The sequence below is a fragment of the Sorex fumeus genome, unplaced genomic scaffold (genome assembly GCF_029834395.1).
Source record: "Sorex fumeus unplaced genomic scaffold, SorFum_2.1 ptg000122l, whole genome shotgun sequence".
Taxonomy (NCBI): domain Eukaryota; kingdom Metazoa; phylum Chordata; class Mammalia; order Eulipotyphla; family Soricidae; genus Sorex; species Sorex fumeus.
The window spans coordinates 57,646,153-57,660,810 of NW_026606179.1; the positions used below are offsets into that span (position 1 = coordinate 57,646,153).

The 14,658-nt window shown below is 58.9% G+C and overlaps 1 protein-coding gene across 1 annotated transcript in view; it reads left to right on the forward strand.

The window, feature by feature from the left end:
• The first annotated feature begins 242 nt into the window (after window positions 1–242).
• The window catches only part of WWOX (WW domain containing oxidoreductase), a 696,817-nt gene continuing 682,401 nt past the window's right edge, over window positions 243–14,658 (forward strand). Inside the window, exons 1-4 of the mRNA XM_056136201.1 lie at window positions 243–377; window positions 3,377–3,441; window positions 4,098–4,155; window positions 6,567–6,745. Coding sequence (XP_055992176.1) covers window positions 271–377; window positions 3,377–3,441; window positions 4,098–4,155; window positions 6,567–6,745 — 409 coding nt within the window. The 5' untranslated portion in view covers window positions 243–270. The remainder of the gene's footprint in view (window positions 378–3,376; window positions 3,442–4,097; window positions 4,156–6,566; window positions 6,746–14,658) is intronic.

The following is a 14,658-nucleotide window of genomic DNA, read 5'->3' on the forward strand; positions in this document are numbered from 1 at the left end:
ACCTCGAGAATCCACATCGGCTTTTCCCTCCACCCGAGCGGCCGCGGGGGCCCTCTCGGGCCCGTTCTGGGCCGAGCTCCCGCGGGCTCCGCCCCTTCGGCCGCGGCGCGCGCGAAAGCCCGGAGAGCGGATTCCCGTCCCCGCGGCGGCGGGCGCGCAGTGCGCAGGCGCGAGCGCCTCAATCCGGACGCGCGCGGCGCTCGGTTGCGGCGGGAGTGAGTCGCGGAGCACCCGGAGCGGAGCACCCGGAGCCAGAGGCGACCCGTCCCCATGGCTGCGCTGCGCTACGCGGGCCTGGACGACACGGACAGCGAGGACGAGCTGCCCCCGGGCTGGGAGCAGCGGACCACCAAGGACGGCTGGGTGTACTACGCCAAGTAAGCGGCCCGGGCCGGGCGCACCCGCACCCTGGGCCAGCCGGGACCGCGCGGGGGCCGGGTCGGGGGTCTCCGGCGGCAGCGCTGCAAGTGCGGGCCGGCCGGGGGGGTCTGCTCTGCCAGCTCAGCTCCCGATCTGGGCACTCGCCCGGGTCTGCCTCGGCGCCACCGGCCCGGGGACGCGGGTGACACCGGGTGACTTTGCGCAGGGGGCAGCGCCGCCCACCCCCTGCCCTGGGCGCCCACCTGGCCCAAATGTGAGATGATGGACCCGTGCGACTGTCTCCCCCTCCACTCCCTGGACACGTTGCCCGCGAAGCACTCAGCACGAGGGAGAGGGGTCCTATGCACTCAGCCCGGGGGTCCTAAACACCCTGGGCTCACAGCTGCTCCCTCTGACTCCAGAACCTCCCCAGGGGCCGGCCCGGACCGTGGTCAGCTCTCCCGGGTGGATTCTGACAGGCACGAATGCAAGCCAGTGATTTTGCAGTGGCTGGAACACTGAAATACAAACACACCCTCCCCCCTTACCGCCTTCCCCCAGTCCTTGAGTGAATCAGGGTTCCCCAAGGATGCAGCCAACAGAGAGAGAGAAAACCAAAAAGACCTTGCTGGGTTTTTTTTATTCTCACCCCCCGTTGGGGTCTGGTCCGTTCCTCCACTCCCCGAGGTGAGGAAGGCCCAGCTGCTGGACCTCCCTTTGGGGGCGCCTCCTTGGAGAGTGCCCACCCAAGGGCTGCTTGTACACATAGGGGAGGCCACCTGCTGAGCTGTTGTCCCTGGCGACTGTGGGGACAGGAGGCAGCCCCGGGTGAGGAACAGGCGGGGTGGGTGCCCCTGGCAGGAGTCAGTTCCATGTGGGCGCAAGGCCCCAAGGGGCTGGGTGGCTCCTGCCCTAGCCCTCGGGCCTCTCGGGGTTTGCGGGAGATGTTGGGTGAGGCCGCCCCCATGTCCCCAGAGCTGTGCCTTGGATGCCGGCCCGTGACCCTTGGCCTGCACCCGGCTGCCGCCCTGTCCTCTGCCCGCTTCGTGCTGCGGGCTGTGAAGTGCCCAGTCAGTCCTTCTCCCGGGCCCCCCAGGGCCCCCAGAGGAGCCTGTGCAGTGAGACCCCCATTCCAGGAAGGCTCAGCAGAGCGGTGGGAGGAGTGGGCGTGGGCCCCGGAAAGTGATAAGCCCAGTTCCTGGCCGGTCCTTGCTGCCTGAGTGCCCCAGGTTGTTTGGGCTTCCCAGGGGGTCAGGACTGGAGGCTGCCTGGAGGCGACGCCCTCATTTTCCCTTCACCGCTCCCTCCTGCCCCCTTCTGTCCACTGTCTGGGTGTGGGGCCCCGGGTTTCACTAGAGAACCTCTGCACCTTCCAGCCAGTTTTGGGGGCTTGCAGGACACTGCGGCTTCAGGTCTCCCATGGCCGGCCCTGGCCTGTATTCAGGGGTCCCTCTGCTCTTGGCTGTTGGTTCCTTGCGGCCCTGCCATCCCTCCAGGCCTTCTACCCCCGGCCCGGCCACACAGGCTCCTCAGGGAGTGGGCAGATGGCCCGAGACGCCCCCTTCGCTTTCCTTTGCCCTCTGGGCTTCCTCTAGCCTATCCGAGCAGGGGGGCTGCCCGGCTGTGCAACACTCCGGGGGGAGCTGTTAGCGTCCCCAGCTTTTTTATTTTTTACTGGTGGTGAAACTGAGGCAGAGGGTGGTCATACAGCTTCCCTCAGGGCGTGGGGCTGAGGCAAGGGTGAGCAGCAGGCTGTGAGAGTCTTGCTCCCCCCGGGACCCTGCACCCCAGGGTGGGCCTCAGGAGGCTCGTTCCACTCACTTCCACTCACCTCCCACAGTACAGGGGCTAGCCTGGACAGGACAACCATAGGAGAGGACCCCCCACGGGACGGGGCACCCCACGAGACAGGACCCCCCACGGGACGGGACCCCTCATGGGATGGGACCCCACCCATGAGATGGGACCCCCACAGATGGGACCCTCCATGGGACGAGACCCCCTATGGGACAGGACCCCCCCCCCCATGGGACTGGATCCCTACGGGACAGGATACCCCACAGGATGGGACCCACCCCAGGATAGGACAACCCACAGGACATGACACCCCATGGGATGGGACACTCCACGGGATAGGACACCGTATAGGACAGGACACCCCCATAGGATGGGACACCCCGCAGGATGGGACACCCCACAGAATGGGACACCCCACAGGGCGGGGCACCCCACAGGATGGGACACCATATAGGACACCCATTCAGGACAGGAGACCCCCACAGGACAGGACACCCCTGTAGGACAGGACCACCGGTGAGGGAACTGGCTCAGGCCAGGATGTGGGCTCAGAGCCAGCCTCAGGCAATGTTCCAGAATCCTGAAGGTGTTGGGAACAAGTGCAGTGATGAGGTGCCTGCTGGCACCCATCCCACCCGGGTTCCACTCCCAGCCGGCCATCCATCCTCGCCCATCTGTCTAGCCGTCCATCCATCTATCCATCCATCTGTCCATCCATCCGTCCGTCCATCCATCCATCCATCCGCCCGCCCGTCCATCCGTCCGTCCGTCCATCCATCTGTCTAGCCATCCACAGGACAGGACACCCCATGGGATGGGACCCCCCCCACAGGACGGTACCCCCAATGGGACGGGACCTTCTCTGGGATTCGTGTCCTTCCCCATCCATCCATCCATCCATCCATCCATCCATCCATCCATCGCTGGTTTCCACATTCCTCCTCTACGCTCCATCCTTCATCATCTGGGCCCACGTCCTCCCCTCTCCGTCCTCCCGCTGACCCGCTCACTCCTCAGGCCTGGCTTCTGGGGAGTTTTGCAGTTGGTCGGGAATCTGAGCCGGTGTTCAGTGACTGAGACTCTGCCTCTTTCTTTTCCTGATGTCTGTTCTCACTCCCCTGGAGAGAGAGCACTGTCTGGAAAGAAAACATTCAGTGCAATAAATTAACTCTTACAAGTCTCATCCTTGATTTATGGATTTATAAATTTTTGTTGACAGCCACTCGGAGGAGAAGACGCAGTGGGAACACCCCAAAACTGGGAAAAGAAAACGCATCTCCGGAGGTGTGTACGTCACCCGAGCAGAGCGGACGGCCTTGCCTTCCAGGCCTGCTTCCTCTAGGACGAAGGGCCCAGTAGAGAGGTGGCAGGCGGGTGGTGTTCTGGAAGCTTCCCTCTCGCGGGGACCCGGGTTTGCGGTGGGGAACTGCTGGGTGTGTGGCGGAGGTGGCCAGGTCTGGGCTGGAGCGGTCAGGCTGGTCTCAGGGCCTCTGACTGCAGCCCTGGGGGTGTCCCTGAAGTCGCTCTGTCTGAGTAGCTTGTGTCCTGGGATTCGGCGTGTGTGGCTTCGGTGGAGTTCCGTTGAGGTGACCGTGGGTGGGGCGCTCCCTGTGAGACGGTCCCTGTGCGATGGAGATCTTGGGTCCAGCTGAAAAGGCGGTGCGTGGCCAGGACCATCAGGACCCATGGGATGGTGCTGAGGGACACAGCGGGGCGTGGTCGGACCCGGACGGGGAGGCAGGTGTGCGCCCAGGGCTGTGCTCCAGATTCCAGCTGGCAGCGGGCCGGGCCCAGGACCGCTGTGTCACAACGGCAACGGGACGGGCAGGGCTGTGGACTCAGCTCGGGGTGGGGGCGGGGTCCGGTCCTCCCCCGCCCAGCTGGGCCGCGGGCCCCAGGCCAGCTGCCCTGCCACCCCGGTCGTCTCCTCTGTGTTTCAGATCTGCCCTATGGATGGGAGCAAGAGACCGATGAGAATGGACAAGTGTTTTTTGTCGAGTAAGTGTCACCTCCGTGGAAACTAGGCCCAGCCGTTCTGCGTTTTGATAGGACTCGTTTCCATTGTAAGAAGAGGAGGTTCCGGCCATAGGGACAGGCGCTGTGATCCCCCTCGTAGGCAGAGCTGCAGTGTGTGTGTGTGTGTGTGTGTGTGTGTGTGTGTGTCTGTGCCTCTTTACATATATGTGTGTGCGTTTGTGCTTTGTGTGTGTGTGTGTGTGTGCGCGCGTGTGTGTGCGTGTCTGTGTGTGTCTGTGTGTGTGTGGAGGTTGCTCCCAGCTCTCTGCTCAGGGTCCGTCCTGGCAGTGCCCAGGGAGCTGTGTGGGTCAGCCTGTCCCGGGCTTCCCCTATGTAAGGCTTGTGATCAGCTTGTGCTCTTTTTCTCTGGCCTGGAATAACTGTTTTGAACAACTTCCCACTCACTCTGTTTTCTGTAGAGATTTTCTTTAAAAAAAAAAAAAAAAGAAAAAAAAGAAAAGCCCAGAACCTGTTGTGCCGCTGTGATCCTCCCCTACCTGCTCCCTCTGAGCCCGTCCTCAGGCCCTCAGTTCCCAGACACCCTGGTCCTGGGTTCGAGTTCTGTGCAGACACGCTCTGACTTCCCGCATCACGAACTGGGCAATGTAATCACGGACGTACCCAGTGCCCTGGATGGCGGCCCCCTCTTTGGAATAAGGTCCCAGGACTCAGGGCACGGGCAGCCGGGCAGGCGGGGCTGTGGCCAAGGCCCCCTGAGCTGCCTGGGATGGTCACTGTTGTTGGGAGGCGGGTGCTGGCTCAGGCCCCTGCTGCCCTGCCCTGCTGTCCCACCCCGTCCTGTCCCCGAGGGCAGCCCTGGGGGCGAGGTGTCCCTCAGGCTGTGCTTCTGTCTCAGGTCTCTCAGGGCCCCCACTCAGAACTGCCTGATGTTATATCCACATTAACAGATCGAAACCTTTGTTGATTTTTTTTTTTTTTGCCACACCCGGCTGTGCTCAGGGCTCTGCATTTAGGGATCACTCCTGGCGGGGCTCAGGGACCATCAGGGGTGCCTGGTTGGAGCCGGGTGGACCACATACAAGGCAAGCGCCCTCCCTGCTGGCCTGTCGTTCCAGTCCTGGTGGAGTGGTGCCTTTCAATGAAATGGCGTCACTGTCTGTCTGAAGCATTCTCAATGGTTTTTTAAGTTTTCTTGGTGTTTTTGTCTTTTTTTTCTTTTTAATACTAACTGCCAAGAAGACATTTAAGGTGTCACTGTCACACTGTCACTGTCCTCCCGTTGTTCATCAATTTGCTTGAGCGGGCCCAGTAACGTCTCCATCGTGACACTTGTTACTGTGTCTGGCATATCGAATACGTCACGGATAGCTTGCCAGGCTTTGCCGTGTGGGCGAGATGCTCTCGGTAGCTTGCCAGGCTCTCTGAGGAAATCGAACCTGGGTCAGCCGGGTTGGCTGCATGCAAGACAAATAAAAATTTATCCCGTAAGGAGTAACTTACTGAGTTTTATGTCCCTCTGAATTCTGATGTCGTTTCTGTAAGTTGAGCTGCCCTCGAAGCAGAGAGTCTGGTGGAGGTGGTGGATGCAGTTCTAGGAGTTGGCTAGCGGCGTTTTTTTTTTTTTTTTTTTTTTTTTTTTTAATTTAATTGACTTACCCTGAGATGGGCTGGAGCGACAGCACAGTGGGTAAGGTGTTTGCCTTGCACGCAGCCAACATGGCCGACCAGAGTGCAATTCCTTGGCCCCTCTCGGAGATCCCAGCAAGCTACCGAGAGTATCTCGCCCGCACAGCAGAGCCTGGCAAGCTCCCCATGACGTATTCAATATGCCAAACACAGTAACAACAAGTCTCACGATGGAGATGTTACTGGGCCCGCTCGAGCAAATCAATGAATAACGGGAGGACCGTGACCGTGACCCTGACCCTGAGCTAGACAGTTACAAAGTTGTCCAGATTGGGTTTCAATCATACAGTGTTCCAACACCCATCATCCCTGCACACAGTGTTCTAACACCCATCCTCTCCCTTTGCACAGTTTCCCAACACCTGTCCCTCCACCCCTGCACATTTCCCGCCACTAGCCTCCCATTTGCTGTAAAGACTTTTCTCATGTTGAGTCCCCCCCTCGTCAGTTTTCCTTAGTCTTTGCATGGCAGGGGGGACACTGAGTCAGAATCTCTGGATCTAGACCAACTAGTCCGCAGACACAGCCATATGGACTTAGAACGGGTGATGGTGCTTCTCCGGCCGTGAGACCCGGGGCGTGAGGCCTGTGCGCTGCCTCTGACGCTTCCGAAGGGAAGAGGACTCAGCGTGAATGTCCTCCCTCTGGGGTCAAGGATCCGCCTTTCTGGTGGACGTGGAGGGTCCCGGGCCGCCGTGGCACGGCCCTGTGTCCTCTGGGTGAGCTGCTCTTCCTTCTCCCCGCAGCCACATCAATAAGAGAACCACCTACCTGGACCCGCGGCTGGCCTTCACCGTGGATGACAACCCCGCCAAGCCGAGCATCCGGCAGAAGTACGACGGCAGCACCACGGCCATGGAGATCCTGCAGGGCCGCGACCTGTCGGGCAGAGTGGTGGTGGTGACGGGCGCCAACTCGGGCATAGGTAGGCCCGGGTGCGTCGGCTCTCTGCGCAGCGGCGAGACAGGGGAGGGCGCGCGGGTGCGGTTCCTTCCCTGACCCCATCCGACGGCGCGTGACGACGCTGTCTCGGCCAGCCGCTGTTTCTGTGAGCCCCCGGCCGCCTGCTCTAGCCGTCCCCGCGTCGCTCCGGAAGCTGCAGGGTGCGGCTGTGCCCCAAGCACCCGCCAGAGACCGGGGTTGTCAGCGATAGCTGGCTCCGGCCTGTGGGGTTCAGACCGGAAGGGACTGGCCGTGGCCACCGCGGCCGGCAGCCAGGGCGCGGCCTGTGCGCTCGGGTGCCTGGAGCGCCTCTTCCCGTCCATGCAGGGTCCGAGTCTTTGCTAGGTTGGAGAGTCAGCCCTCCTCGCCCTCATCGCCTGCTCAGCCCACTTCCTGCCCCGTGTTCGGTAACTGGGACTGGAGCTACAAGGCCTGCAAGGGGGACGCGTCGTGGGCCAGTGGGCACCGCGTTAAGGGGGCAGCGGGGACCTGAGGCCAGTCCAGTGGCCCTTGGTGGATTCCGAGTGTCCTTGCTCCGAGGGCCTTGACCTGAGTGGCTAGAACCCAGTGCTTAGGGTCAGGCTGTCGCTGCCAGGGCCGTCTGTGTCTGAGAAGTGGACACCTGCCGTGTGCTCTCTGTCCTCGGGGCCTGCGGGCTGACGCCCCCTCCTGTCCTCCTCCATCCTCCTCCTCCTCCTCTTCCTCCTCCTCCTCCTCTTCCTCCTCCTCCTCCTCCTCCTCCTCCTCCTCCTCCTCCTCCTCTTCCTCCTTCTCCTCCTCTTTCCTCCTCCCTCCCTTGCTCTGCTCCTTCCTGCGCCTGCCACCTCCCTCTCTTCTTTGTCTCTGATGGTTTCCTGTCCCTTGTTGGACTGTCTCGGACACCCACCAGCCTTGGCAGGCACGGGAGCGGGAGGAACATTCGTTCCTCTCCTGCCCAAGCCTTGGGGTCTGCCAGCACGTTCCTCGTACCACTCGGGGGCGCCCATTTCCTTAGTGGAAACTGTCCACTGTGGCCTGGCCAGTGTCTGTCCTTGAGGCCCAGCGGCTGGGGACAGCGCCCGCTAGTATTTATTTGCGGGGGGCACAAGGATCTGATGCATTTCAGATTGAGGGGCTGGCCTGGTGTTTCTGCGATTTCAGAGACGGTTCCACAGGGTTCCGTCCCGAGGTTCAGCTGGGAGGGCACAGACCTGGGTATCAGCGGGAAGAACCTCCCCCCGTGCCCAGTTCAGCCCAGGTGGGACTGTGAGGGCTGTGGGAAGAGGCCCCCGTGCACCTGTGAGCTGTCCGCTCTCCCAAGGTCGCTGCGGATGTCGCCGGGGGCTGGGGGAGCCGTCCAGGTCAGGGCTGGCCTGGCCAGCACTGGCCTGCGGGGCCCCTGCACTCCACCTAGTTCTGTGGGCGAGAAGGTTCTTCTGGGCAGTAGCCGGACTGTGGGCTGCGTGTGTCTTAGCCGGGTGTTGTGCAATGAATGGGAATTTGCCAGTCCGTGGGGCCTGTCGGGCCCGTTCCCGGCCCCCGTTCTCTGATCAGTCACAGTTTGGAGAAACGCCCATACAGCCGGACGCCCATAGGCCCATGTGGATGGTGGCCTGGCATCCCATCCCTCCCCGTCCCCCCATCCCCTTCCTAGGGAGCCGTGGGCATCGGAGACTAGTGGTCATCTCGCCGGACTTCAGTCTGAGGGCCTGTGGCGCCTGGGGACCCTGTCCGTGTGAGCGGAAGCTGGTGGCCGCCTGTGTGGGGCTCAGCCCTTCGTTCCTGTGGCCGCCGTTCCCCTGGAGGACACACGGGAGGGGGCTTGTTCCTATGCGTTCCATGCAGCCCTGGGCAGGCCAGGCGGGGGCAGCGCTTCTTCGGGCCATCCTGCCGTCCTGTCCTGTACTGCTGCGGCTGCTCCTCTCAATGCCACTGTCGGCCCAGCGCCTCGGGTGCTGCACAGGAAACTCAGTGCTCTCGGCGCTGACGCTGGCGGTGCCTCTTCTGGGCGGGCTTCTTCCCCTCTCCGGGCCTGAGCTGGGTGGCCCGTGCCCCTCGCCTGCGCAGCCATGGGTGCTGGGGACAGATGGACCCCGGGCAGAGTTCGGGGGCACTTCTAGGCGGTGTGTGGTCTGTCTCTACTGTTGTGGGGTCGGCACCCACGCTGGTGGGCTGGTGGGGGTGGGGCGGGGCTGCATGTGGGCCACAGGTCGGACCCAGGGCTTGGCATGCAGGCCGTGTGCTACCTGGCAGACCTGCCCGTTTCCGCAGTGCTAACAGGCGCGGGCAAATGAGTCCCCTTCACCGTCTGCACCGGCGGTGATGATAAATCCCCTTCATTTTCCTGTGACCTTAAGCCACTGAGGGGCAGGATTTGGTATTTTAAATCTCTTTCCAGAGTTTAGTCAGGATGAAAAGTCACTTTCACCTTTTGAACCTCCATAACACTGAGCTGTGTGCAGTCTCGCGACTTTAGACCCGGAACGGGCTGGCCTGGTTTCGATTTCTGAGCCCGAGGACCCATTAGCAGGAATAAAGCTCTTTTTTTTTTTTTTCCTGCTCGAACAAATGCAGGTTTGCCACCTTGGTTTATAAGCCAGTAAAATGGAGTCTGAGACGGACTCTTCCGTTTTCTGTTGGTATTTATGTTACATAATCTTCTTCTTAAGATTTCTTACAGGCATTCCGGTGTGTACTTGTGTGTTTCTGTGTGTGCGTGTGTCTGTGGGCACGTACGTGCGTGTGCGTGTGTGTGCATGTGCATGTGTTATGTGCACGCACACTTAAATACCAAAACTGACATATTTTGAGATAGAGAAACTACACTTTCGGGCTGCCGAAGTCATCCCTAAAATTGTTCTCCTTGAAACCAAATGAAGGCATTCCCGATTTCCCTGGGGAAATCCCAAACACGCTTGCGAATGCCGAGGTGAGCATGGTAATTCGGGCCTAGCGGGCCAGCGGGGGAGCCCGGGTCTGGGCCCCGTGCTGTGGTCACAGCAAGGACAGAGGCAGTTCCTGTGCTCCCCGGCTCAGCGTCACGGTGAGCTCACTCCGGAGCACAGTGACCAGCTCTGCCAGCCAGAGCCCAGGAGATCGCCGTCCACCCTGGCGAAGCAGTGTCCTCCGGAGTTAGATCTGCCCTTGCAGTCAGGGCTGGCCTGGGCCTCTCCACAGCCGTGGCTTTCTTTCCGCGCAGACTCTGAGTCATTCCCCGAGCCCAGACCGGGCCACTGACTTTCCCGCCATCCCCAAGGGTCCCACGACTCCGAGGCCACAGGCTGTTCTGAAGCCATTCTGTGACTTAAATGCGCCCCTCTGTGATAGCTTCTCCTGCGGTAGAGGCTGATACAGTTGCTTTTCCGATTATAGCAAGACTTATTATTATTATATAATATTATTATATAATATTATTATTATTATTATGCTTTTTGGGTCACACCTGGCGATGCTCAGGGGTTACTCCTGGACCATGCACTCAGGAATTACACCTGAAGGTGCTCGGGGGACCATATGGGATGCCGGGAATCGAACCCGGGTCGGCTGCGTGCAAGGCAGACGTCCTCCCTGCTGTGCTATCGCTCCAGCCCCAAGACTTAAACTCATGAGATCTTGGCCTGGATATTCTTTACAAGAACGTGCCACTCGCTAAGTGGGGGGAAAATTTCTGAAATTGTGTAAATAACTCACCAGGATCTAAGCTCCCATTTTAAATTTAAAGCTTTTGTGATCACTTCTTGCTCATACTAAAACATACCCATATATTTTAAGTAGAATGATTTTGAAATGATTTTGTTCTGAGAAACTCCTGACATTTCCCCCATAGGCTTGGGAAAAGTTCTTGAATGAAAGTACATAAAGATTCAGACTTAGTACCTGATGAATTAAGAAGCCTTTTTGCACTGAAATATTCCTCAGCATTAAATATACATGGAAATCACACAGTATTTCGGAAGATAAATCTTTCTTCAAAGAAGGGACAGGCTGAGTATTCCAGAGAGCCTGATCTCATGATTTCTCATGATTTGATAACTACATGTAAAGCTTTAGTAAACAGAAATAACATGGTTGCTAGTAGTTAACATTCTAACTGAGATCACAAGTGCTATATGAGGTTTTAAAACGTGGAGATAGATTTATACAGTCCCCAACTGAAATGACTTTGTTACTTTCACCCAAGAGTGGCAGAGTCAGATTGTGACAGGGTGTGATACCGCGGGGGTTTTCGTGGCGTGTGTCATGCTCTTCCCCCGCTAGGGGGCTCTGTGGCCCTTCGGTACAGCCAGACAAAAGCTGGCAGCGGACGCTGTCGCCTAACTGGTGCCAGGCACGCACCCCACATGTCTTGTCGGTCTTGGGCTTCTCGGCGAGAGAGTTCAAACTGAAGACTCTTCCTAGCGTCCTGTTCTCTTTTCTTTTTCCCCTTCATTTTTAAAATTTATTTATTTTTTTCTTTGGCTTTTGTGTTAGAACGCCAAGGATGTGTCAAAGGGCCATTGTCTCGGGGAGAGCCCGTTCTGCCAAATCACGCAAGGGTGCGTGTTTTCCCGGGTTACTGCTGTTGAGTGTGCTGGCCTGTCAGGGATGTGATTTTTCTTTTTCCTCAGTAGAAATTGTCGTGTTTCCATGTGTGTAGCCTGGGTATAGAACGCCGTGGACATCTGATTTCTCCCGACCCGGTTTCACTGTCTCTCCGCCGCCTTCCCCAGTATTATATGATTTATTGCCATCAAGGGGGTTATTAATGATGTGTTTCTTGTACTAAGGGAAAAATGTGTCCTTTTGGGCTTAGTGTCAGTTTCCTAAATCTGGAGCCTTTGAAACCGGATGCTATAGCAAACAGCCAGGCCTGCAGAGATGGGCTGCTGGGGCCTTTGAGCCGGTCTCTGCACGGACAGCCCGTGAGCACTCACTAACCCCATCCTGACTCAGAGAAGAAACCTTCACCAGAAAGGAAACACTCTGGGCTTGGTCCAGTCTCTGAATCTCAGGCTTTCCAGTGGGGGACGGGATGAATGCTCGGTAGGGCACTTGCACTCACGCCCTCATTTTCCTCGGTGATTTCTCCCCATCCCCTTTGTAAGAACCAAAGCCCCCGACTCCACACACCTGCCTGTCATGTGTCTCTCGCCCGAGTCCAGCTGTCCTTGTCTTTAGTACCCAGATGTGTCCGTGCATCGTGTCAGGAGGAGTGGTGGGAACTGGCCGGCGGCCTGGGAGTGACTGCAGGTGCTGTAGTCAGAGATGCGCTGACCACTGACCGCCCACCCCCCCACGCCAGCACCGTGTTCTCAGGGCGATGGTGCCATGTGTGGGGTCCCTGGTAGTCCTCTGCAGAGAGGCCCCACCGTGGGCAGCAGTCAGGGGCATGCCTCCTTGTCCAGAGCTCTTGGATTAAGACTCCTGTAGGGTGATCAGACGCACACTCTAGACGCGCGGGTTCCTGGCCATCACCGTGTTACCTTCCTTTGGCTTAAATGCCTAAAACTGCATTCTGTAGTTACCGGTGTTACCCGCACAGCGGGGCTCAGCCAGGGAAACGGGGACGTCACGCTCTAACGGTTCGGGTGACTTGCTTCCAATCTCATTGTTTCAAATCTGTGAATCATTTGCTTCCCAGACTCAGGCTGAGCTTCCTGGATCTTTCTTGTTAATGTCGCGCTCCGATCGTGCAGTTTTCCAGACCTGAGGTTTTAGGAGATGGAGAGAGGGAGACAGGGAGGGGTCAAAGGGCGCGGTGCCGGGTGCGGGTCACCCTGCTCAGGTCTCTCGGGGAGCAGAGTCGGAACCCGCGACGCTGCGTGAGTGGCTGCGGGGAACCTGGCCCGGCGCCTACCCTGCGTTCACACCTCCCCGTCCAGTGTTCTCCTGCTGCAGATGGTTCTCCCGATGTGCCTGGTGCCGACTCCTCGTGGGCTTCCGGGGAGGGTGTGTGTCTGCCCTCACACAGCTGCTACTAACTCCCTCCAGACCTCCCAGCTCTCGTGAACTGGCGTCGGCATCAAAGTCCAGGGGGACTTGACCACTTGGGGTCCCCCAGCCCTGGAGCTGGTCTGGGCCGGGGCAGCGGACTACGGTACCCTCACCTAGTGGGCTCACCCCCATCTGCGCACTATGGTCCCGGCCCGAGCTCTTCTCCGCCGTCGGAGTGATGAGAGCACTGTGGGCAGAGTGGAGGGAGAGCCCGTGGCCTCTGCTGCCCAGCACTGATTGTGGCTCAGTGCCTCCCCCTGCGGGGATGGAGAGCCGGAGGAGTCGGAGGGGCGTAGTCCCACACGCCTGTCCAGTCCGGGCTGACTGCTCGGGGGCCTTCTCATCAAAGCCATCGTTTTATTTATTTTATTTTATTATTGAATCACCGTGAGATACAGTTACGAGCTTTCATGTTTGAGTTCCAGTCATACAACGATCGAACACCCATCTCTCCACCAGTGTACATTCTCCACCAGCAATGCCCCCAGGATACCCCCTTTCCAACCCTCCCCCTGCCTGCATGGCAGACAGTTCCCCCATATTCTCTCTCTACTTTTGGGCACGATGGTTTGCAATACCGATACTGAGAGGTTATCACGATTGGTTCCTTATCTACTTTCAGCACACATCTCCCATCCCGAGCGATCCCTCCGACCCTCACTGACCTAGTGACCCCTTCTCTGTCCCAGCTGCCTTCTCCCCCAGCTCATGAGGCAGGCTTCCAACCACGGGGCAATATTCCTGGCCCCCGTGTCTACTGTCCTTGGGTGTCAGCCTCATGTTAAGTTGTTTTATACTCCACAAATGAGTGCCGTCCTTCTCTGTCTGTCCCTCTCTTTCTGACTCATCTCAGCTTGATACTCTCTCTGACCATCCACTTCGAAGCAAGTTCCAGGGAAGTCGTCATCTCAGAGGTGACTTCGATGGTGGTAAGTGAGGATCCGCTGCAGGTTGGCATGACTGGAAAGTGCGGGCCTTGGAAGGCCGCCTCGACCTGTGACACTCGGGGTTGAGTCCGCGGGTTTTCCCCGCGCTCTTTCCTTGGGGAACTTCCACCCGAACCAGGCCGTGAGCATCTCTCCCTGCCTGGAAAGCCTCTGTACCACCTTCCCGGCCCCCTTCTATGTTACTCCGGTGAGAATTGTGGGGGGGGGGGGGGGGGGGGAACGCAGTGAGCGTTCTAGGGCCAAGTGTTCCTCCACTTCCTCGACGCTTCGCAGATTGATTCCCCCCCGCCCCCCCCCTCCCGGTGTGGAATCACCGTGTCCAGGGCTGAGCATCTCATTCATTTTGTCCCTCCCTACCCTGGCTGGAGCGATAGCACAGCGGTAGGGCGTTTGCCTTGCACGCAGCCAACATGGCCGACCCGAGTTCGATTCCTCCACCCCTCTCGGAGAGCCTGGCAAGCTACCGAGAGTATTCGATATGCCAAACACAGTAACAACAAAGTCTCCAATGGAGACGTTACTGGGCCCGCTCGAGCAAATCGACGATCAACGGGAGGGCCTTTACAGGGCTGGAGCGATAGCACAGCGGGTAGGGCGTTTGCCTTGCACGCAGCCAACGTTGCCGACCCGAGTTCGATTCCTCCGCCCCTCTCGGAGAGCCCGGCAAGCTACCGAGAGTATCTCGCCCGCACGGAGGAGCCTGGCAAGCTCCCCGTGACGTATTCAATATGCCAAACACAGTAACGACAAGTCTCATGATGGAGACGTTACTGGGCCCGCTCGAACAAATCGACGAACAACAGGAGGACAGTGATACCCCGGGAAGGAAGCTCTGTCTGTCCGCCCCCCCACACACACACCATCCTTGCCCACCTTGGCAGTTAGCAGGATTCTTTCACCCCTGAAGGATCTCTGAGATTTGCACGCCTCTGATGACGAATCAGAGCGACCGGCTCTTTGTGTGGGCTTTTCTCTGTGTCGCGAATCGTCCTTTCCT